The 24,512-nt window shown below is 24.4% G+C and overlaps 1 protein-coding gene across 2 annotated transcripts in view; it reads right to left on the bottom strand.

Moving 5' to 3' along the window:
* LOC107166965 (cell surface glycoprotein CD200 receptor 1-like) overlaps nucleotides 1-24,512 on the bottom strand; it is a 242,660-nt gene that overhangs the window by 159,707 nt on the left and 58,441 nt on the right. For both annotated transcript variants that reach the window (XM_089224621.1, XM_089224620.1), the window contains one exon: nucleotides 7,569-7,650. In XM_089224621.1, coding sequence (XP_089080747.1) covers nucleotides 7,569-7,647 — 79 coding nt within the window. In that variant the 5' untranslated portion in view covers nucleotides 7,648-7,650. The remainder of the gene's footprint in view (nucleotides 1-7,568; nucleotides 7,651-24,512) is intronic.

Consider the following 24,512-nt stretch of genomic DNA (forward strand, 5'->3'; position numbering starts at 1 on the left):
CTTGTTACAATTTCATAAATAATATACTGAGTATCTATATTACATTACATAGAGTATATGCAGTATACTATTCTGTTTGACATTCTGTTAAGTAGTTATTATAAAATAAAATAGTACATTTCTGTAAAACATTTATCTTATTCAATTACTATTATAATGACAATCAGACCAGTGACAGTCAATGTTGAATATTAAATGAAAATTCAATTTAATTTAATATGCTACCATCTATTATTTTTATATTGCATAAAACAAGTGAGATGTTATATTATATTGGTTTATCATCGAGGGCTCAACTAAATACTTTAATTTGATGATTACTGAATATATTATATCGAAAGAAAACGTGTCGATTGAAAGATATTGAACCATAATTGTATAATATTGGCTGAATACAGGCATTATAGGATTCATACTATAATTAATTTAATTATTTAACGGGAATAATGCCCAATAAAACAGTAAAACTGTAATTATGTAACATATTTGGTAGTAATTATAAAAATAAACAATAATTATAATAATTGATTTATTTTTAAATTGTCATTAATAAAGTAAATGTCAGAGGTTTTGTATTAATAAATGATTTATTGTATTAAGTGGTGATTATTTTGCTTGTTTAATGTCGGGAAAGATCAAAGACGACTGATGGATACCAAGGCCTGGGAATACGAGAAGATTTTGATATTCGTGATACTAAACGAGGTACTTGCAAGATACCAAGTAGGTACAATTTAATGTTTATTGAAAAAAAAAAATTGTATAGGTATATAATATTTTACTTTACCGATTCCCTGGGTGTACTACACGGAGTAAGCGATGCAACGAGACTGTTTCGATACTAGTATAATAATAACATAACATGTAGTAGACTGATAGATTATTATTATGAATTTTGAAAGGTAGGTACTTCATCAAAAATACTTATACGTAGATACGGTGAAACTCCGTGACAATACTGACGAATGAGAGATGAGTAGGTAATGACACACGCAGTTGTGATATTTATTGCAATTTGTAACAAAGGAACATTCGACGTTATAATAATAAAATATTAAATATCATAAACAAAGATTTATTGTCACATAATAAATATATAGTACTAAGTGACTCTCTTAGCAGCCTAACTGGTATACATAACCTGATAAATCCAATAGACATATACATACTCATTCAAGAAAAAACCTACGAAGCACGTCAAAATGGAATAGAGAATTCCTTTCTTTGGTTACCCGGACACTATGGAATAGACGGAAATGAATTGGCAGATCAAGAAACACACAAAGCAGCCTCATCTAATGACACCCAAATGCTTAATTTACGCAAGTTTATAAATTTTAAAAAATTTACCCAAAAAATCCTGTACCAAAAATTGCAAAATCACTGGACAAAACAAAACACAAAATTAAATTAAATAAAAAACAATATCCAAGTATGGAAAAACCCCGGCCTAAACAGGAAAGATAAAACTATTTTAAATTGTCTTCAAATTAGACACACATTTGTAACACATAATCACCTCATGGCTAGAAAGGACCCTCCCATAAGTGAAACGTGTGGTGTGGAGATCATAAGTCAAACACCTACTCATCGATTGCTACAAATACTCAGACTCAAGATCAAAACATAATTTTCTCATCAATTAAGCGAAGCTCTACAACCAGATCTCCAATCAAATGTCAAAATAATCAACTTCTTAAAGGAAATCAAATTATATAACTTAATTTAAGTCTTTATTAAATGTGAAGTATATATTTAAAAAAAAAAATGTAATCTACAACTAATGGCCCAGTATCTGATGTTTGTACGTTCAATAAAAAAAAAAAAAAAAAATAGTAATATTAAAATGGTGTTTCATGTCTAACTATCAAGATAATTATTAAAATAATGTATAAAATATGAGATTAAATTAATAAAATAAATATGTTTTTATCATATTTAAGAATTAAATATTTTGATGTATACATATATCACACATAAAAAAAAAGGTTTTTAAATAATACTCGGAAGTGTATGCAATTAGTTAAAGTGACTTAATTATTATTTAAAATATTATAACACAATATTATGAACGGAATTAAAACATTTTTTTTTTTGTATTTTAATAGAAAATTAATATATTTGTCTTCTCTTTATATAGGAAAATAAATTAAATGTTAATCTATATTTATACATAAATGTATTTATTTTAATTATAAAAAACTTAATTTCAAGTGATATTATTATTATTATATGGCAAGACAAAACAATATCTACTGCTAACTTGACATTGAATTCCAGATATTATTTTAATTTTTTTATTAAAATAATAGTCAGTTAAAATATCAAATCACACTTAGGTACATACAAAATATTCAATATTGCATAGCTAACAAAATGTATCGAACCATACATATTTTATTATTAATGGCCAACGATAGTTATAGTATTAAATCATAAAATGTATAAAAAATATTTATTGAAATTTTAAATAAAACGGAATAAAAAAATCGGAGAATTCACCCTGGATATTATAGTAGCTGTCGAAAATGTACTTCATTATTAATTATGTCACTGTAATGGATGTGTGAAATTTTAATTCAAAGATAAATCATTGTATACGATCATGATGAAAAATAAATCTGAGAGGTGGCAGTTTTTCGGACAAGCCTCAAATTTTGCTTCACTTTAAAAAATATAAAAAAATCGATGTTATGTTTATAATTCGCTGAAAATGAAATTAGTCGAGGAATTTAAAAAATTTCATTATGTATTTTAAATGATAATTTATGCTTCAATTTCACATGATTATTATTTTTTTAATGACATCTTATAATGATAATAATCGTTATTATTATACGTTCCAATAATATCCAATACTGTTAAAATTTGAACTTCAATCAATCATAAAAATTTGATGTAACCTTCGTGTGTCTATTTTATGATTTATTTAATTTTTAAGTCCAAGGTATGAACATTTAACCGAGTACAAAATAATTTATATAATATTATTATGTTTACGAATTTAAAATAACATTTTAAAAATACAACAAAAAAAATAAAATCAATTCGGTCGAAAACTGGTAATGCGTAAAAACTCCTGTTTTTCATTAATCTTTTTATTTTTGACTTTTGAATTTACAAAGTACAACATTCGATTTTCAACCATAAGTTATTCTCAAATTTGGATACTGATCTCATTTTACTGCACCAAAAGGTGGTACCTATATTAGGTACAAGAAAATAACAGATAATTGTAAAACCATTCTGATTCAGAATTTCATATTGATTTTAAATTCATGAAATTTAAAAAATATTTGTTTAATTTAAGAATTTATGTTAATTTTTGTTTTGATTTATGAACAATTATATTTGATAATATTTTATTACTATTTTTGTTTGGCATTTTTATTGAATATATGCCAGAAAAAAACCTTTCTTTGAATTGTATTGTTGACTAAAATTCTATATTGTAGATTATTTACTGAACAAATCATTAACAAGTACAATATGTGCATATTATGAATATATTTTAGCTGATTTTAGAGCGTAAATTACAAACAAAATACAAATGTATCTGTCTATTTTTATTATTTATAATTTTTATTTACACAAAAAAATACGAATACACACCAAACTAATTATTTATCATTGTAACAAAATATCTATACATATCAAATTGATATTATAATAAACAAAAGGCGACAAAAACAACAATAATACTAATATAACAATATAATATGATAACTAATGTACCTAATTTTTTTTTTTTAATCTTATTATTTTTATTTTTACTCAACGATAACGAATGATGCGTTTAGGAAATTTTGACACATAAATATGAATGACCAATTATACATTTTTAAAAATGTGATATACAGTATACACATTAAATAATATGTATAACAAAGCAGAATAGATACAATATTAAAAGATATATTAATTTTATAATTTGTTCCCAATGCTCTGGTATAACAAACTACAGTTATATCGGTAATTGTATTACGTATATTAGAACAAATTCATTGAATGCATTAAATAATGTTTATTATAAGTTTTATCAAAAAAAAATACTAAGTATTAAACTTTAAAGTAAATTGAAGTCAAAATTATTTAAATTAGTTAAAATATATGTTAGGTACAGTAAAAACAAAAGAAATGGTTTTATGTTCCAGTTTGCAAATTATAAGTAAATAATAATGAATTACTGATTTTTAATATTAGTCTTTATTTTTTAAATATAAAACAATAACTCTAATGTTTTTACAATGATGCACATTTATTTAAAAAAAAAGAAATTTTCTTTGCATTTAAAGACAATTTTACAGTAGAAAATATTTTCCAATGGTTAACTTCGGGGAGTGTTTCTGAACCTTATATATTTTTTTATTATTTTTCAAAATTATTGTGGTAGTCTGATAGAATAAAAAAAAATCATAAAAATGAGAATAATTGCATTATTACAGTTTATCAAAATTAATTGGTTTTTAGTTGTAAGTAGTTCAAATATTAATAATGTCACAGAATTAAAATATTCAACTATATTTACTCGCATTTTCTATACATTATAGAATATTCAAAATATTTCTGATTTCATATGCTGTTTTATAAAAATGTTATACTTTTTAAATGTTAAAAAACATTGTATAACACTATAAAAAAGCTTAATAATCTTAAAAAAGTTTCTCATAATTTTATTATCATCTCTAAAATACATATTAAGCATAGTTTTTTGATATACATTTCAAGTTCATAATGTTTTTACAAAATTAGATTTTTAAACGAAGAATAATGAATTTAATTGTTTTTGTTTTTTTTTTTAAAATAATATAATTCATAGAAAACCAAAAAATTTCGTTTCATAAATTATTATTCAAGTACCTAGGTACATTTTAAAAAATATTTTCATACATTTTCTGCGGTATATAGGTTCATAACAATGAACTCATTCTCACCTGCCTACTACGGTGAGAAATATAGGTTAGTTTAAAGTTTAATATTCTCCTACGGTGAATAGAAAAATAAACTATATACATATAAATTTGAATATAATATTATGGTATATATATACTCCATATTATATTAAAAGTTAATAATAAATTATTATATATCAGCTAAAAATGTAGCTGAATCACATGTTTAAATATAATAGTGTGTAACTCAGTTACGTTTTTTTCAAAATTAAATATTACTCTTTCCATATTGATAATTTTAACTCGTATTTTCGTAAAAAATATTTTGCTATTTTTACACAGTTTTTGTGTCTTCTAAAAAAATGTATTTTTTAACTTACGAAGTCTATTGCTTTGTAACATTGTATATCCATAATTATTGAACATATGTTCATATTTCAAACAAAATATAATTTAATCTTGGTAAAATAAAATAATGTGTTTTTACATAAAATCAAATAAACTAACTTAAATAGTTGGTTATTATTTTTTTATATATATATATATATATAGTAGTTACCAAAAATTTTTTTTCATGAGCTGTTATAAAATATTATGGTACTTTGAAAAAAATTTATGGATAAAAGAATATTTCTTGGTCTTAATCCAATAAAGTAATTAAAAATCTCTTTAAAAAAAAAAAACCATTCATTCTTCACGCAAATATCTAAAATATATAATTTTACGATTACCTTATTTTCTAACAGCCTCTAAATCATAAGTTTTTATAATATGTTTGAATCAATAAAAAACTGAAGGAAACATTTCATATACGAACTAATTAGAATTTTAAAGCATAAGGGTGTTTACTCCAGAAGTTTTTTATCGAAACATCTCTATCTCTCTCTCATTATTTAGATAAATAACAATATTTATAAATATAGGAAAAACCCCATCATTGTTTATACCATTCACTAGTTGAAAATTATGCATTGGAAATCAAGCAACATTGTGGAGAAAGTTTTCAATCTAACCAAAGAATTTAATATTTTAATAACATTATTAATTTGGTACTATTTGGACTATTTCCATCAAACTAAAAAGTATAATTCCAACCATTACTATCTTGATTAAAATTATATCAATATTTTAATGACCATTCAAATTAATATCCTATTTATTTTTTAGTTTCTTAAAGCAATAATTTAGCCCATTTTGGTTAAAAAATCTGTGCATTCGATCAATATAATTATGTGAATGTAACAATCCTGGAATACAGCTGAATTTACGAGACACAATTTTTGTCTTTTACGTGCATTATTTCAAAACATCTACTTGCGTTAAATTACTAGTAGGTACACTCTAGCTTTTCAATAAATATCAAAAAAAATTAGACACCAAAATCATTTTAATCAATGAAATACCTAAAATATTTTCTAGACGCTTGTATACTAAACTTTATTTAAATTCAAACCAGCAAATCAGTCATCTAGCTTCAAACTCACATTGTTGAAACTATATAGGAGCTTTCATATATAATTTATGGTCTTTCAGTCACTCAACTGTAGATAGAGGTAAATTACCCAAAGGTATATCTACGACATACCATATTATGGCTAGAACGAAATTGGTCCCGTGACCTGCATATATTTTAATAAATCAAAATCATCAAGTATCTCCACTATAAGATTTATTTTTGCGTTATAATGATAGAATACGGTAAACAATCCAGCAAACGAATAAATAGGAAGCTAATATTTATCTGAAATTTATGAACGCATATCAATAAAATAAGTTTATTGACATCAGTAGTTTTATAATTTTATCAGGAATTAAAAATTGTTCAAAAGTTCATTCACTTCTTTGATCTAATTCACGTATGTTGTATTTATTATTTAACCATTAACAAATAATTGTAAACAAAAGTTTTATAAATATAATATATCATCGTCATAACTGTTTATGAATAAAACTAATTTAAAAAGAAAAAGAAAAAGAAAAATCTATTGCTACTATCATAATATTGCAATACTATGTATATTATGTTTTAACGGGGAAAAAAATATCAAATTAAAATATTGTTATTAATCAGTAGTAAGTTATGAACTAAAATGGTATACATATTTCAATATTAAACTTCTAAAGAAAATTTGTAAATATTTCATGAAAAACTTTTTATACTACAAAAAATTGTTAATGATACTTAGCAATTAAAATTATAAAAACCTAACCTAACCGGGCGGCGGTCTCTCTTTCCAGACGCATGAACTGTCCGAAAGTGATGCCGCTCATGACTGGCGATCACAACCGACACCTTAATCCGGCCAGCCACTACACCCCCCCCCCCCCCCCCCCAGGAAATATTATTGTCGACAGCTTACTTGCCATAATATACTTGAAATGTCTTTTGAAAAATTACACATTAATTTATGTAATAATAATAGTAAAATTGTAGTATCACAATTTCTAAGTAAATATAACTAAGTCAGTAATATTGTGTCCATTATTCACCCAAAAATGTATTCAAAAAATATTTGTTGTTTTATAAAACAATACCAATGTTAGTCAAAATTATTTATTTAAAGTATATAGACATTTTTGCATACAAGTTATAATTCTGTGTATAGAATTATGTTCAAGATAACTAGTTCACTTAATATATAAATTATAATGATCATTATTTTTTTAAATACTTACCCAATGCCATTTTGATTGATGTCAAAGTAAATATTAGATACTGAATTCCAAATTTATGCCAATAATACCAGATATTCATTCCCTAAAAAATCAAAAAACAAATTTATTTTTTGCATAATTTTAATAGGATTTTTAATTTATTTACATTTTTTTCTTTTTTAAAACTATTATTTAGATTAAAATATTATTAATTGAGATATATTATTTGTGTCTTATAAAAGTTATAAAACGATTTGGGTTTAATAAAATTACCTTCATAAATAATAGTTTAAGATAATTAAAAAAGTACATAATATTGTATCGTACAATTTTTTCGATACACAAGTAGGTTTGAAAGACACGAACTATTAAGAGGGTGCAACACCCATATTTGTTATATCAGTCTTACAAACCTATAACCAGTGTTAGGACTTATCTAGATAAATTTATCTAGATAAATTATCCAGATAATAATTATTTTATCTTTTATCTTATCTAGATAAATAAATATAAGTTATCTAAGTATTTATTTTAGATAAATATTTGACTTATCTAGATAAATTTAAAAGATAAATTTTTTAGTGAAAATTAGATAGATCTGTACCAAAAATATTATTAACTATGTGAATTTTGTTTTTGGTCCACTCGACAACTTCTTCAGCAGGGTGACTTCCCAAATTTTTATTTATACTTTGTTACTCCCTAGAGTCCCTTGGATCTTATTGGTTCCTTATATAATTATATGTGTTGAAGTTAATGTTTGGTGATACACATCATGATATAATAAGTTAAGTCGAAAATAAACATATTATATAGGCATGTACTTACATGGCATTATATATGTTTTTTTAAATTAGTTGTTTTAATTTTAATTTCTATAATTATCTGTTATTTATCTGGATAAAATATTTTTATCTTTTATCTTTTTGTTAGATGAATTAAATTTGTTTATCTTTTATCTGTATCTTAGATAAAATTTAGTGTTGTTATCTTTATCTTTATCCAGATGATTTTTTTGTTATCTGTTCCTAACACTGCCTATAACATGTCAAATTTACACTCAGAAGTTCACGTTTTACTCCGTTAGCTTAACAATTATAGTAAATAGACCTAGTAAAAAACTTGATGGTAAGAACATTATCTGTGTTTTGCTGGAAGTATTTTTACGATAATTCAGTTTTTAAATGAGTTATGAAAATTTTTATTTTACAATTCATTATACGTGCAAAACTCATTTAAAAACTGAGTTATCGTAAAAATACTTATATAAAAAAACACATATATTTTTCTTACCATCAAGTTTCATAATAGGTCTACTCACTCTAATTTTTAAGCTAAAAGAGTAAAATGTAAACTATTGAGCTTAAATTTGCTATGTTACGCGTTTATTAGACTGAGACAACAAATAAGGATATGGCGTCCTTTTAATCCGAGTAGATTAATTCGTTTAATATCTTCAAATTTTTTTTTAGAGTTAGTTCTAAAGGATTATCATTTAAACTGTTTTGCAACAGGGATTTAAAGAACAACTCAGTGTTACTTTTCCACGAATCCTAGTTGTGGTCTGTAGATTAAACTATTCAATGTGTTATATTAGACAATGAAGTGGATCTGAACGCCTAATCACAAAAGCATTTCCACAAACAATTTAGTTTGTAACTAATGGAAAAGTTTAATCAGTTCACATCATAAATCGCATGATAGTGAATCAACCAAACAATCATTGAGGCCGGATTAAAATGCAATACTTAACTAGGTTTTTGGTCATGATAATACGAATAGTAAATATTATATTGTTATATAATCGTACTAAACATTAACATTATTGTATAACAGCCACTGAAGTTCCATCGATAAGTAGCTGTGAAAATCTTCTTGCACCAAAAATATTGTCAATTTATAATTGTTTTTCTTTCAAACCTCAGTATAACAATTTTTTAATAGTAAGGAGTGTTTTACTTTTGTGTATTGTATATTTATCTATTCCAAACAATATTAATAATAATAACAATTATATATTAACACTCGATAAGATCATTTTAATTTTGGTTTAAAACTCAAGATCACGTGATCCGTGATCCGTCATATTGTACAGTGCTCATGGTAGTGGATAGATGAAAGCAATTCGAAATTGATTTATCAATAAATAAATTAAGTACTTAGTGTTTATGCCTTAGGGTCATTATAGGCATAATGCATTGTGCATTTTAAAACGGGTTATAGACTTTAGTAACCAATATTAAACATAAAAGAGTAAAATCAATTATATTTCTACATTGAATGTAAATTGTGTGTCATACCCAGAATAAAAATATATCGCAAGTGACATAATAGTATACATATATCTAAATTGTGAATGAAGCTTGGAATTAAATAAATATCACTAAAGAGTGGATATATTATAAAAATAACACTCATAAAAAGTTTTAGTTGAGATTTAATAATTATGGTTATACTATTTTTGTCAGTCATATTAATAAATTATAAATAATTATAAATTTTACTACTGGATTGGATGGTGTTCTATCTCAAAATTAAAATATTTTTTATTAATTGGATTGTAGTTATACAATCATAATAATATACATATTATAATGTTCTATAGGTATTATCATTTTTTTCTTATTTAAATTTAAAAGCATAGATCCGATTAAATCATTGTTGTTATTTTAGTAACTAAAAGAAAACTTACAAATCTATTTAAATGTCTTTATTATTTTTAAAATTTGATGATTCGTCAAGTTTAAGCGTTAGTTATTTTAATTTCAAACATGATAATCATTATGTAGAATCAACATTTTAGGTACATGATTTGCGAGGATTATAATATATAATAATAACAACCAAATAATTTAAAAATAGATTGATAACCTTACCAGCATTATTTTAAATTATATTAATTTAATATTACATTTGGTTTTTTGTCTTACATCGAAGATACTGATGGTTTTTTTGGCTGCTACAATGCTATTTTATAATATAAGAATTTATTGCGTCTGCAGCTGAAGTTTCAAGCAAGTACTCTTGATTCTGATTAAAATAGGTCACTACTAGATTTTTTTTAGAATTTATTGTAAGTTTAAATCATGATTAAATTTAAAAAAAAATTTCAGTTGTTTATTGAATATGAAAAAATATTTATGTATTATGCTATTTTTACGATATTTGCATCATCTATTTTAGATTCTGAACGAAGTGATGAATGTATAGATTTTACAATGATGTGTGTTTTTTTTTTTTTTGTGTGTCTGTGTACAGCATAACTAGTCGAAATAATGCTTCAATTTCAAACTTTGGTAGTGGTTTCCAATGTAAAATTGAAGATCCTTGGTGCATTATAGGGGTCAAAAGTAAACATTTTCCAATAGTTTATGTTTTATGTTAATGTTATCCATATACAGTTTAATTTTCAAAAATGTTCAACTTTTTTGAGTTATTTATAGACCACTGACATTTTCGATTTTTTTGAGAATTTTTTTTTGAAGTATCGGTAAAAAGTTTTAAATGACCAAAAAAACTTGAAAATTTAATACAAAGTTCCTTATGAGTTTTTCTTATTGTAGCTAAAAAAAAATTAAAAATCGTTAGTCACAATTTTTTTTTAAAAGCGTTTATAGTTAAATTTTTTACGAAATCTCTCAAAAATGCAAAAATTTGAAAGTAATTTTGAAGTTTAAAAATCATAAAAATGTTTGTGTTTATAACTAAGGATTAAAAATACAACACTAAGTTTTCCATAAGTTTTCCTTTAAGTAACTATAGAGAAAACTCGAAGCATCATTATAGGAAAAATTTTAAGTGCGTTTGAATTTTAAATTTTTACGAAATAGCATAACAATAACGATTTATCCTCAAACGATTTTTAATATTTGTTATTATTCAAAAAGTATAAGTTAGTAAATTACTTTATGCTAGAAATTCATAAAAAATTTTCCTTTTATATCTAAAATTTGAAAATTTAATGCAAGGCTCATAATATATTTTTACAATAGCAATTGAAAAATAAAAGAAATATTTAGTCACAATTTTTTTTATAAGCATTTAAAGTTCAAATTTTGACTAAATACGTAAAAATTACGGCAATGTTCAAATTATCTTAGATAGAAATTTATAAAAGTTTTTCTTTTTAGTTTTAAGATTTGAGAATTTAATAAAAGGATCATAATATATTTTTACAATATCAGTTGAAAAATAAATGAAATATATAGCCACAATTTTTTTTTACATGCATTCCAATTTTAATATTGACAACATACGTAAAAATCACAAAAATTCGTAAATTATTTTATCCTAGAAATTCATAAAAAATTTTCCTTTTATATCTAAGATTTGAAAATTGAATACAAGGTTCCTAAAATATTTTTACAATAGCAGTTGAAAAATAAAAGAAATGCATACTCACATTTTTTTTTTTAACAAGCATTTAAATTTAAATTTTGACAACACACGTAATTCTTTAGGACAAAGCAATTTATATTTAGTCTCATCCAAAACTAAAATGTTCACTTTCGAGTATCCCCAAACCATAATGATTTTTATTAGAGATTTACAACAATCATGTATTAGTATAATGTTTTCGGTTAATACATACTCCATCGTCATTAGCTAAATGCCCTTTTCCCCTTATTTAAGAGTTATAAAACAGAAAGGCATTAAAAGAACTAACCATACTTACTGTATATATAATTGGCCGTAATAAAATACAAACTCTATCGAATGTTTGTCCCTGTGAGTTATTAATTTTGTCATCGTTAAAGTTATAATAAATTGAAATTACGGTGTTCTTTGAAAATCAAATGGTAAAATATTGTTATTTTTTTTTTTTCATTTATTAATTATAATGGTTTCAACAAAATGTTTGTTTTTACAGTTTTTTTTTTTTATACATAAAATATTGTTATAATATATAATAATATTTGCAATTGGTAGTAAATAGTAAACATAAAAAATTATACTAGGTAAGTAGAAAACTACTTTTCTGTGTAGGAGGTGTCATGTAACTCAAAGCAGGAAATTAAATTTAATTTAATTTGATGAGCGATTATTTTGAGCAGAGCCATCTTGTCAGCCTATATTTTTAGGAAATATTTATATAATATTTTATATTATGTTTTAATTATTATTGATGTTTTATTTCTATATTAGTGGTATGGTGTGTTGAACTAATTTCAGCAACAAACATATCACATATTATTGTATTATATAATAATATTTTTTCACATATTTTAATATCAATAGCTCAAGCTGTTATTAAAATCTAAATATTTAGAAGGTATGGCAATGCATACCATTAAATATAGTATGTATAGCGTATAAATGAATAATGTTTTTTTTTTTTAAATTCAACACAACACAACTTAAATAGTTTTTTTTTTATTAAGTTTGAAAATATTTGAACTTGAAATATTTATTAAGAAAATTTTGTAAATATTTAGACGGTCTATTTGTGTTTAGAATCGTTTTCATTATTTATTCAATGATTTATAACACCCCGAGGAGAAAAGGTACAGTTATATTTACAACATTTAATATAAACAATAAAATGTACCTACCCTAACATATAAACAGCTTGTTTGGTTAATCATTGAATTCAAATTTAACTCATCTATTACTTTATGCTTTTCAATCCCGAAGCACATACAAAACAATGCTATTAAGTATTAAATCAAATCACAGAATTTTTTGATTGAGGTCATCACTGTTTGAAAATAATGGTAATAGTTAATAGGAAAATGTATAAAAATAGTTATTTTTAATTTTCATAAAAATAGTTATTTTTAATTTTCATAAAAAATAAGTTCAAAGTTGAAAGTTTAATATGCGTTATTATAACAGAACGTCAGTACATTAAAATATGACTATTTAAAGAAAAATCTTAAGCTTATTGCATGATTTAAAATCATGAATAGAAAAATTCGGTTCAATAATACAAAATAACATGAAATATTAAACCAACGTTTATTTCAATTAATACATTGACACTGATATGTGCTAAATTACCTATACAATAAAAAAAAAATATTACCTACCTAATTAATTTTCTTCTTTTTGAAGCTTTTCGCGATGAGAAAATGCTTTTATATTTCAAATTAATAAAACAATTTTAACCTAATTATGAAATACAAATAAATTGAAACAATTAGTATTTAAATTATTTTCAATTTAAATGAAAACAAACGATATTGTAGGGGAAAACACATTTCGGAAAATGCTCACAATTTATTTAGGTATCTCAAATAATATTATGATGGTACTGTTATTGTCTCCTGCATTATTCTAAGTATGTTTACATACACAGTTTTGAGTATAAAATTTTAAGTATTCAACCAATTTGATACTCTCAAATATTCGGTATAGTAAAAAGGATTGAGAAATGGTGGAAAAGGTTAATAGGATGTAAAATACCGTAAAATGGTATTCTGTAAGGGTTTATTTATTTTTATTGACAGAGGTTATATTTATGGGCTGACAACGAAAACGATTCACAACAATAAGTGGGACTCTTTAAATCGGGTTCTTGACGTCGAATAACTACAGCTACTTTCGTAGTCCCAAAAACGAATTGCATGTTCCTGATTCCAAATGGTTTGAAAATGTACCTCAATCGATGATGATTACATAGAAAATTTAATTTTACTGGAACGGTTACCGACACTTTGTTTAGTATCTTTAATGTCCACTAAATATTCCAATCTTAATACTATTGAAAGTAAATAGTTTTAGGGTTAAAATTTATTATTGTTGTTATAACTTCTGTCTAAATTTCCGAGATTCACCAAATACTTAATTGATTTTATTTTAAAATAGCGTGTTGACGATACGCGTAGTCATTGAAAGATGAATTTTAAAAAGTCCACCAGCACATTTTTAAAGTACAATACTGGATTTCAAATTATAAACGGCGCGACGAATGTATACATTTTTTAATGATGTATGAAATCTGTATGTGTAAAATTTAAAAATTGCTTTGATTTTCAACTCCAATATTAAATTTTCTGATGGGAAAGTGAATCTAGTTGATAGGTACTTATATGTACTTAATGGCTTATAGGTAGGTAACATTTTTTGAAAGGTACTTTTTTTAATGGTTGGAATTTAGAAAAAACGAAAATTATTAGATACGCAAAAGCTGTTTTCAAAAATCAATTAGGACTAGTCACGGTATTTATTTCAAGATCTTTTGATTTTATAATTTAACGGTTATTAATGTTAAAAGATAATAGTATAGATTTTTTTTTGGTGGTAGGTGTTTTCAGTGAAAGTATTTTTTATAAAAGATATAATTTTCTAGTGATATATTTACCACAGGAACCCGAAAATTAACATATAAATTATTATTATTAAGCAATCATAGCTACTAGTGGATGTGATTACTGATTAGGAAGTACCTTATCCCTATTATATCTTCTAAATCTATAATCTGAAATAGGTTAGGTAGATATTAGAGTTAAAATGATGGATTGGGTGTAAATTACACATTAATATTTTAAAGAAAATATTTATCATTGTTTTTTTTTTTTTTATATACATCACCAATAATTCGTAGAGTATATTTTGAAATTAGTAAGACGATATAATACACAAAATCGCTTATTTCCAATTTACAAAACAATATATCAATAGCGCATTGGTATTATTACTATTATTTATTATTGGCGTTTTACCAAAGAATATTATCTGTGTAGAAGTCTAAATTGATTGAAAAAATATTTCTTCTATTTGGTGTAAATAAAAATAAATTATTTTTCTATTTCTTAATGTTCCTGCTGTGATAATGTTTCCGAGTCAATGGATTTTTGGTATGACTTCCATGAAACACGAAACAGGTGTCGCCAATAGTATTGACATAAAGCTAAGTTTTACTTTATTATAGACAAGAGACAACTTTAATTGTATTTACTGCTATAACAATACCAGAGGTCAAACACATTTTTCAAACCTTTTCGATTTTGCTTGAACTAGATTAAAGTATAAAATTATATTATTTCTAGGATGTGCAATACTTTATACTGTTCATTTATTTAACTTTGCTTTATTCTGAAAGAAGCGATGAATGTATTGATTTTGCAATAAAGTATGTGTTTTGTTTATTTCACGTATGTCACTTATTTTTGTTGCAGTAAGAATAAAGAAAACCAGAGATCTTATTCAAAATATGATTTTGATAAAATCAATTTTGTATTTTTGCTGTATCTCAATAATGAAAAACTGTAGAAACTTGATATTTATATCAGCATTAACTAGACATAAAATTATTAACAAAATATTTTGACTATCTTTTTATGTTATTAGCAATAGGTATTTTTTTTAAATTCAGATCATATATATATATATTTTTTAAATTTTTGTTTAATATAATTTTTTTTTTTTGTATAAACGATTGAAACATTGATAGAAGATATCTACAGGATGATTCTTTTATTTATTTCGAAAAATATTAGCTTTTTTTTTGAACTTCTAGGTTTATGTTTTCTAAAACCGTATGATATTTTAATTTTTTTCACCCTTATATTTATTTATTTATTTTCAAATGGTAACATTAATAAAAAAAATCATAAATTAATAAAACCATTTTTACTATAAATTTACGCGTTAATATTTTTATATTTCGTTGATTGGTTTGCGAGTTACAGTTCCTCAAAGTATTGGTGTATGAAGGAGGTAAAGTATTGGTGTTTGAAGGAGGTGTTATAGTCGATAAATGCGGCATGTTTATACTATTTCTTCATTATTTGTAAAGTCCGGAGCTATAACTAATAAATTCGATACCGTTCGATCTAATAGGTTAGGTTAGGTATCAATATTGATAACTGTTGTACTTTGTACCTGATTAGTTGAATGTCTTATTACACCTATAATATGCTAATTTTACCATAGAAGTTACGTTTTAATGACCTTGGTTGTTATATTGAATCCCCGCCATTTTCTTCATTACACGACAAAAATTCATTGGTAATAAATATAAGGGCAAAAAAAAAATAAAATATTATACGGTTTAAAAAAACATAAACAGAAGTTTAAAAAAAAAAATGCCAAAAAACCTAATAATTTTCGAGATAAATAGTGCACCCACTTAAAAGAATCACCCCGCATATGTTTTTCGTATACAATTTTTTTTATATTTATTTAAAGTTTGAATTTTGTCGAAATGTAGAAATTATATTGTAGTTGAAAATTCATAAATATTTAATACCCATACTGAAAGTTTGAAAATTAAATATAAGTTTTTCTTACATGAATTATAAATAAAAAATGAAATACAATTCTACAAAAATTTTATGAGCTCAAATTTTGATAAAATTAGATTTTCCTGTGCAAAAAAAAAAAAAACAAATTCTCATCAAATAATTTTAGTTCTTCTGTTTTCTGTTATTATTCATTTTAGCAATTTGAAATTGTCCAATATTAATGAAATTAATACTTTCCATACTCAAAAAATATAAATATTTAAATAATATTAAAAAAATTAGACTCAATGTAAGCTATTTATATATACTTAATTCAATTTAAATTTTTTATGATTTTTAATTTTTTAAATTAATTTAGATTGGTTGTTTTAAAAATATTAACCGTAGAAATTTAAATTTATTTCTTAAATATTTTGTTTAAAGTCCTTTTATATACACAATATATTATTTAGTCTTATTTTTAGTTATTTTTACATCGAACCAATAAAGACATTTTTTGCGGTACGTCTGTTTGATTAGGCAATGATTTAAATTTATCAAATCAAATTTCAACGATTTTATTATCTACTATGACTTACTATCTAACGATTTACACTCGAAACCCTATTTCTATTGTATATCAGAGTGTTTACCTACTTCACCCTTTTTCTCGTTAAAAAATAAACAACATTTATCAAATAAAACCATTCTGAAATGTAGGAAGTAAATAATAGAATTAAAATGAATCTATACAGTTTTAATTTTAATACGAATATAATGAATTTGTTCTCCATTTCAAAAGAATTAATATTTATTTTTAATATTCGTGATTGTATTAACTATTATTTATTAAACCCTTAGTTAACTATTAGATAATAATAAGTTCATAAGCTTCCAATTATAAGTAATCCCTTGATATATAAAGTCAAAGACATAATTAAAAATTCATAGTGCTAGGTTTTTATAGTATTATTATAACGGACTCATCATTTTATAAATATATTTTATATGATAGTCTTAGTTATACGTATAGTGCTATGAAAAAAGTTATCTAACAATGCGATAAAGTTATATTGATTTGATACTTTTGTAATATTTAATAATGTACAACATAAAAGTTTGTGTAGTGTAAATTTTATGAATATCTTCCCTACCCACGCCAGATATTATTTACTAAGCATCACTCCTAGCATAGGTATATGAGATATTGTTCAAACACATCACATGATCGTTTTGTAATATTATATTATCATGAAAGTTCTAGAATACTACTAATGTATCAAAAAACATCTTGCAACACACACATATTATGCACACCAAAATACCAGATGAAATTAAAATCTTTAAAAAAAGAAGCATCTATAATAGTCCTCGATGAGCTTATGAATAGAAGAGCAATATGAAAACTTGCACTCGCTAGACAAGTAGACAAGAATTAAAGTTAAACTAATACTTTTTATAGTATTTAATAGGTAAGTTATAGGTTGTATAAGAAGTCCGTGGTCTAAACATGTAACATGTATCATTTTTGAGCATTATGCTTTAATAGCTGTACCAGCTTTTTTCATATATGAGGCCACATTACTTATAAATAAAAGTACGTCATCGTGCATGATTCCATCATCTGGCCACAAAAGGAATCTGATGCATCAGATATTTTGTCTATTGTTGAAAAATTAACCTTGTCAAGAACTTCAGACGTCAATAAATATATATCTCCAGGTTGTTATTTTTTTTTTTTAAATAGTTAGTATAGCAAATCATTATTGTATAAAATTGCTTGTTTAAGAAATATGTTATAAATAAAATTATATAAATGATTGACGTATTTCCAAGTTTCTAATTCTAATTTAATATATTCGTGCGAAATTACATACAATGACATAAATATTTAATGTTTAATTATTTTGTTATTTAACTACTGATTTATATACTGTAGATTTAAGAATTGATTACCATAAAATTTGATAAAAAGTTTTATTAAAATTTGTCAGGTCGTTTAGGAGAAGTTTGATGAGCTATAGACACACATAATAGTTATATGTTCTAATATAAAGAATAAAGATATATACATCTACATATATATATATTCTGAAAGAATCTCAATATATGTGAATATAATATTTAATACGATTGGACATACCATATAATTTTGTTTTTGTCAAGTCTTATTGAGTAATGACAATTGTATGGCGTATAATTCTAACGTATTCCACAATAATATTTGTAAGTAATAATATAGATACATAATAACACTGTGTTTTAATAGTAGCATGTTACTTGCCTTCTAGTTCAAAAATTAATTCATACGTAAATAGTGAAAAAAAATACGTAAAGTTATTATATTTTTTTGTAGACATTTTTATAATGTCTTCAATTTTGTAAAAAATAAAAAGCCTTAATAGTGATCGTGCCTTGTGTAACAATTTACTTTTCCGTGATTACTTACATAACACTTTAGTTTTAAAAATAAAATTGTGTTGCAAACTTTTTACAACTTTCCCAAGAGAATTATATACCTAGTTAAATTAACCATTATCACATCTCATATTTTTATTACATACGATATAAAATAACCTTCTAAGGTGTGGTGTTTCCTATGTAGGTAGATAGGTACCCATATATTATAACATCTTGAATTTTGTATTTATAATAAACGAATAATGACTACATAAATAAATCAGCTGTATAGTAAAATATTAAATATTTTTTATAAAAATTAATTTTTTTTAGTTGAGAATAATATACAGATAATATACGGATACTATGTATAATATATTATTAGGAGGATGAATTAATTCCTATAATTGGCAATTAAGTGATTAGGTACTTACTGATTTCCATTTAAAATTTAATTTTTAATTTAAATTTTAAATAATTATCTAATTTAGTCATATTCATACTTAAAGTAAAGATAAATAATGTAACTACATATGTATTATATAACCAATTTCATAGCATAATAATTGTCAAGAAAAATCAAAATGTTCTGTATCCATTTATCTGTAGCTATACTTAGTCTAAAATGTTATTTTATATTTTTTTATGACAATTATATTCAAAATCAATACCAAAATAGAGAAAATGCAGAATAGCCTATTATATAGGTAGTCACTTACAAGGACTACGTGTTGCATGAATATTCACCAGTTAACAACAACTATAATCTCCATAAACAAAATTGTTGGTACGCTATACATACTTAAAACATATTATTATGCACGTATACTATATACACGTATATATTGTATGGCGAGTTTTTGCATATATCATAATAATATAAACATATTATGTCGTGAATATACTTTATACACATTTCGCCAGTTCAAACAGATTATCATACTTTTAAGGAATTAGCCACAAGAGAAAAGTAGTGAATAGTGATGGTCTACCATTCAAGCCAAATACTCAAGAGGTGTCCTACTATTTTTGTAAAAAATTATTTATGTGAAACAGCACATTTATAACCAGATATTTTTAATGGAACTTCTAAAGTTATTTAATTATACATAAAAAAATAATTTTATCAACAAAATAGTTTTTTTATTTTTCATTACCTTAGCTAATAATACAAGTTAAGTTAGTAAACATAAGCATTTTATTGTTTTTCATTTATTTATAAAAACAATCATGAACTATATAGGTAATGCTACAGATAAGAAAAAAAGCCACAACACAGATGTAATTCTTCAAAATTTGTTGATCCTAGTTTTTTTTTGACACAGATCGTTTTTACCATGTAATGGATACTATAAAATAATTAGTCATTTCATTATAGAATTAAGTGTTATATTCCGATAGGTGAAAGTATAAGAACGGCATTCCCCAATCTATCAGTTTGACTTGAGTCAAAATAAATGATTACATATTATAATATACATCTTTCAAACCAAATATTTGACGATAAAAATAAAAATATCAGTGTAGGAGAGACAATAATAATAATCAAACCTAATATAATATTATGGTATGCAAAATCGATGTTTTTGATATCTAGTTACGCTACCACTTTGTGTCTGAAACACTAGTATATTCCAATTTTAAACTATAATTGTCTGGCTCTTAGATCATATTATACTATGGATGTAGCCACTCGGTATATGCTTGTGTATTAGATTTGAAGCCAAAATGACTGAAAACGCTAGAGCCTTGGTTATTACTGCGCATGCGTAAATGACTGATAATATATAGTATATGTAGTATTATATGATATTATGATCATATTATTTTTTGTGATAATTTATTAACCAATCAGAATTACGCGCATGCGCACAAACAGTCGGGGCTCTGGGTTATTCTGGCTTTAAGAATTAGCCCGATGGCTTCATCCATTGTATATGATCTAAGGTCTGGCCGATGGCTATCACAATAATTCATGATAAATTGTTATCGCTGCAACATGAATTATATTTATACTCCCCTCGGGTTCTTCTTTGAGAACACAAAAACAAAAATTTGATTTCAAAACGTCTCTGTAATGGGTAGTTGAAATTGTATTAAAAAATCCAAATAATCATTCTAAAATCAGATCACAGTCCATAATATTGTAAGAAAAGGATAACATCCTATGACCCACCTAACTAATTACCTGCAGGGCCTTAAGCAATTCAGCGTATTTTCATTCAATATATTGTTGTGTAACTTATTAAATTTTAATACATAATATTATACCATGTCAATGTGCATTTTACTTCCGTAAATTTAAGAGTAAGAACTGGTAAGATCAGTGAAAAATATAAATGTATTATGCTTACCCATACCTACAACCCGTCCAACTTTATACTCGTAATATTTAGCCCGAGTATAAAGTTAATTTGACATTAGAAAACGAACTCGATTCTAGAATACTTCTATTCGTAAACTGTAATATATTTATTTCACGCATATGAGTTTTATTCATAACGTCGACATTAAACTCATTCTTAAAAGAGAATAATCAGTCAGCCGAGTCAGCCGAGCTGACCGACCGATTTATATCAGTGTTTTGCATCACCAACTACACACCGTTAGCGTGGTCATCAAGTGGCTCTTAATTAACAAAAAGTGATTGTACTCCTTTGAAACATATAGCGTAAGTTTATTATATATAGATATATACATGATATAATATCCCTTCGTGAAATAAACTACACACTTCATATCAGCATTTGAATATAAATTATAAACTAGGTTCTCAAATATAATACAAATTAAATTGGTTATGTACCAGTATATATCAAATATCAATGAGGTGCTTGTGACTCGCTAAAATTTTATAATGCCTACCTACTCTAAATGCATTATAGATATCTACATTATGCATACTAAAACTCATAAGACCCTCAAAATATTAAATTAATAAAATTATCTGCCAACATAAAGTTAAGTATCCAAAAAAACCTGTCATTGAAGAACATTATATTTATTAAGACGTCAATAACATATTATATCTAATAATATGAATGATTGTAATTTCTCACAGAAATGTATATACCAACTGGATGAATCATTTAGTGTAAGACACTAAATTGTTACATAGTTTCAAAATATTATAAAATAACGTTATTTTATTAAAAAAATGTGCTTTTAAATATTTTTTTAGACTTATAATTTTTTATTTTTTACATTTTTAATTACAATATATATTTTTAATTTTATGTTCTAAGCAAAATATTTTTTCTGAGTATTTTGATGTATAAAAATAGAATTTATAACGATTTGTTCAGTGTTAGTTATATTTAAAGTTTTGATGAGCACTCTACTGCACTCGTCTATACTTTATAAACTTATAACTCTTAAATAACTCGTCTAAGTTCGATTTTCATATATTGAAATACTTAGAAAAATATTGTGCTTCTGAAATTAAAATTGCATGTCATTCAAAAGAGGTAAGATAGTTAAAAAATATTGAGGATAAAAAAATAAAATACTAAAAAATATAATACATATATTTTGTTATATATAATATGTAGGTACAATAAACATGTTGTTTAAGCAATTATAAACTAGCTGCAACATTTTTTTCGATAACTTAATTTTTTTTTATGAAATAAAGAGTCTCCAATAATAAAATAAACATTCAGTACCTATATATAATAATTAGTTATACACATAAGATTTATAATACTATAAATAGGTTATACCTATACTATTTTTCGTTTTGTTTTAATTTAATTTCTACTTTCTCTCTCTCTCTATATATATATATATATTAAGGCCTACACAGAGGCAAAAAAAAAACTATAATAATGTTATACTAAAGAATTTCGTACATAAGTGACAACGTGACGGGTCACGGGTGTCAAAGTTACATTACACACACCACCCGTTTACATATATAACAAATCACCAATAGGAATGAGAATATTATCCGAATAAATGGCACTATAAAATTGAAACTTGAACTGTATCGATAACTCCTAGCAAAATAGACTCCCCGCCGTGCGTATAGATATCGTATACTACCTTCGACCTTTCTGAAATTGTCTACACCCGTGTTATTACATGTTAAATATATATATGATGTGTAATGATAATAGGATTAAAGGTGTACACAAAAGTATATGGCCCACCAGTATTATAACAATAAATGGTCCAATATCATTTTATGCAGGTCTTTTAGTTTCCGAGCGGAGCGATGAATGTATCGATTTTACAATGGTGATTGTTTTATTTTTATTTTTTATCTAGACACACTTTTATAGTCGAAAAATGCTTATGTTATCAACATTGAGGATGATTACTAGTAAATTGGATCTATTTGGCAGTTCGGAGCGTCGAAAGTAAAACGGTTTCAGTATTTTACAAGCTAATTGGATTAAACAAAATAACATATTTATATATATATTTTTATCAGATTACGAGAATTATTATTCTATGATACTTCATGAACTAGTTTATAACACATGCATATTATACAAGTTCATCGGTCCCTGGACCGGCTTGCTAGGTGAAGTAGTGATATAGCATATTTGGCACGTCCAAAATGGAAATAATATGTTGCTCATTTGCTTTCCAAAGACTATAGAGATTTGAGCCTTCCCTCCCAAAAAATTAAAATAAAATAAAGGATATAGGTACAGCCTGAATGCGTGGACATTCGAAATGTATCGTTACGTCAGTTACTGTTTAAAAAACTATTTAAAAAAAAACTTATTCATTTTTGAAGTAATAAGAGCTATTACGTTGAAAAAATGATTTAAAATATGTTTGTAATTACTACGTAATTATATCATCATAAACACATATATTTTATACATTATTCATAAATAATATTGTTAATACATTATATTTGTATTATATACATATAATTTTTATTAGGTATAATATGATTTATATAGAAATAACGTTAGTTATATACATATATAATATTTAACGCTGAGCAAAAAAAAACTCAATACTATACAGTGGAGTACCTATATATATATATATATATATATTATCAGCTGCACAATTACATATGAATATATAAAATATACAGTTCTATATACTCTCATCAGTGTTGAGACCAGATAAGTAAAAATTATCTAGATATAGATAAAAGATTATTGCTCTAATATTATCTAGATTAAGATAAGATAGCATGTATTTAAATTATCTCAGATAAGATAAAATACAAACAAAATTTATCTAGATTAAAAAAAAGATAGATAACGTCATATTATTATCATTGGCGAAATAATTTCATTTCATTTTGGTCTATTTATAGATTGGGAATTAATTTTTTCCTGTTAAAAGCTTGATAGTTCTATACATTTATAATTATAATACGACGTTCGTATAATTATTATTATTTTTGTTGATCGTGTTTTACTATATT

This window comes from Diuraphis noxia, unplaced genomic scaffold (genome assembly GCF_037042655.1).
Source record: "Diuraphis noxia isolate RWA-SAM2 unplaced genomic scaffold, SU_Dnox_SAM2 contig0003, whole genome shotgun sequence".
Taxonomy (NCBI): domain Eukaryota; kingdom Metazoa; phylum Arthropoda; class Insecta; order Hemiptera; family Aphididae; genus Diuraphis; species Diuraphis noxia.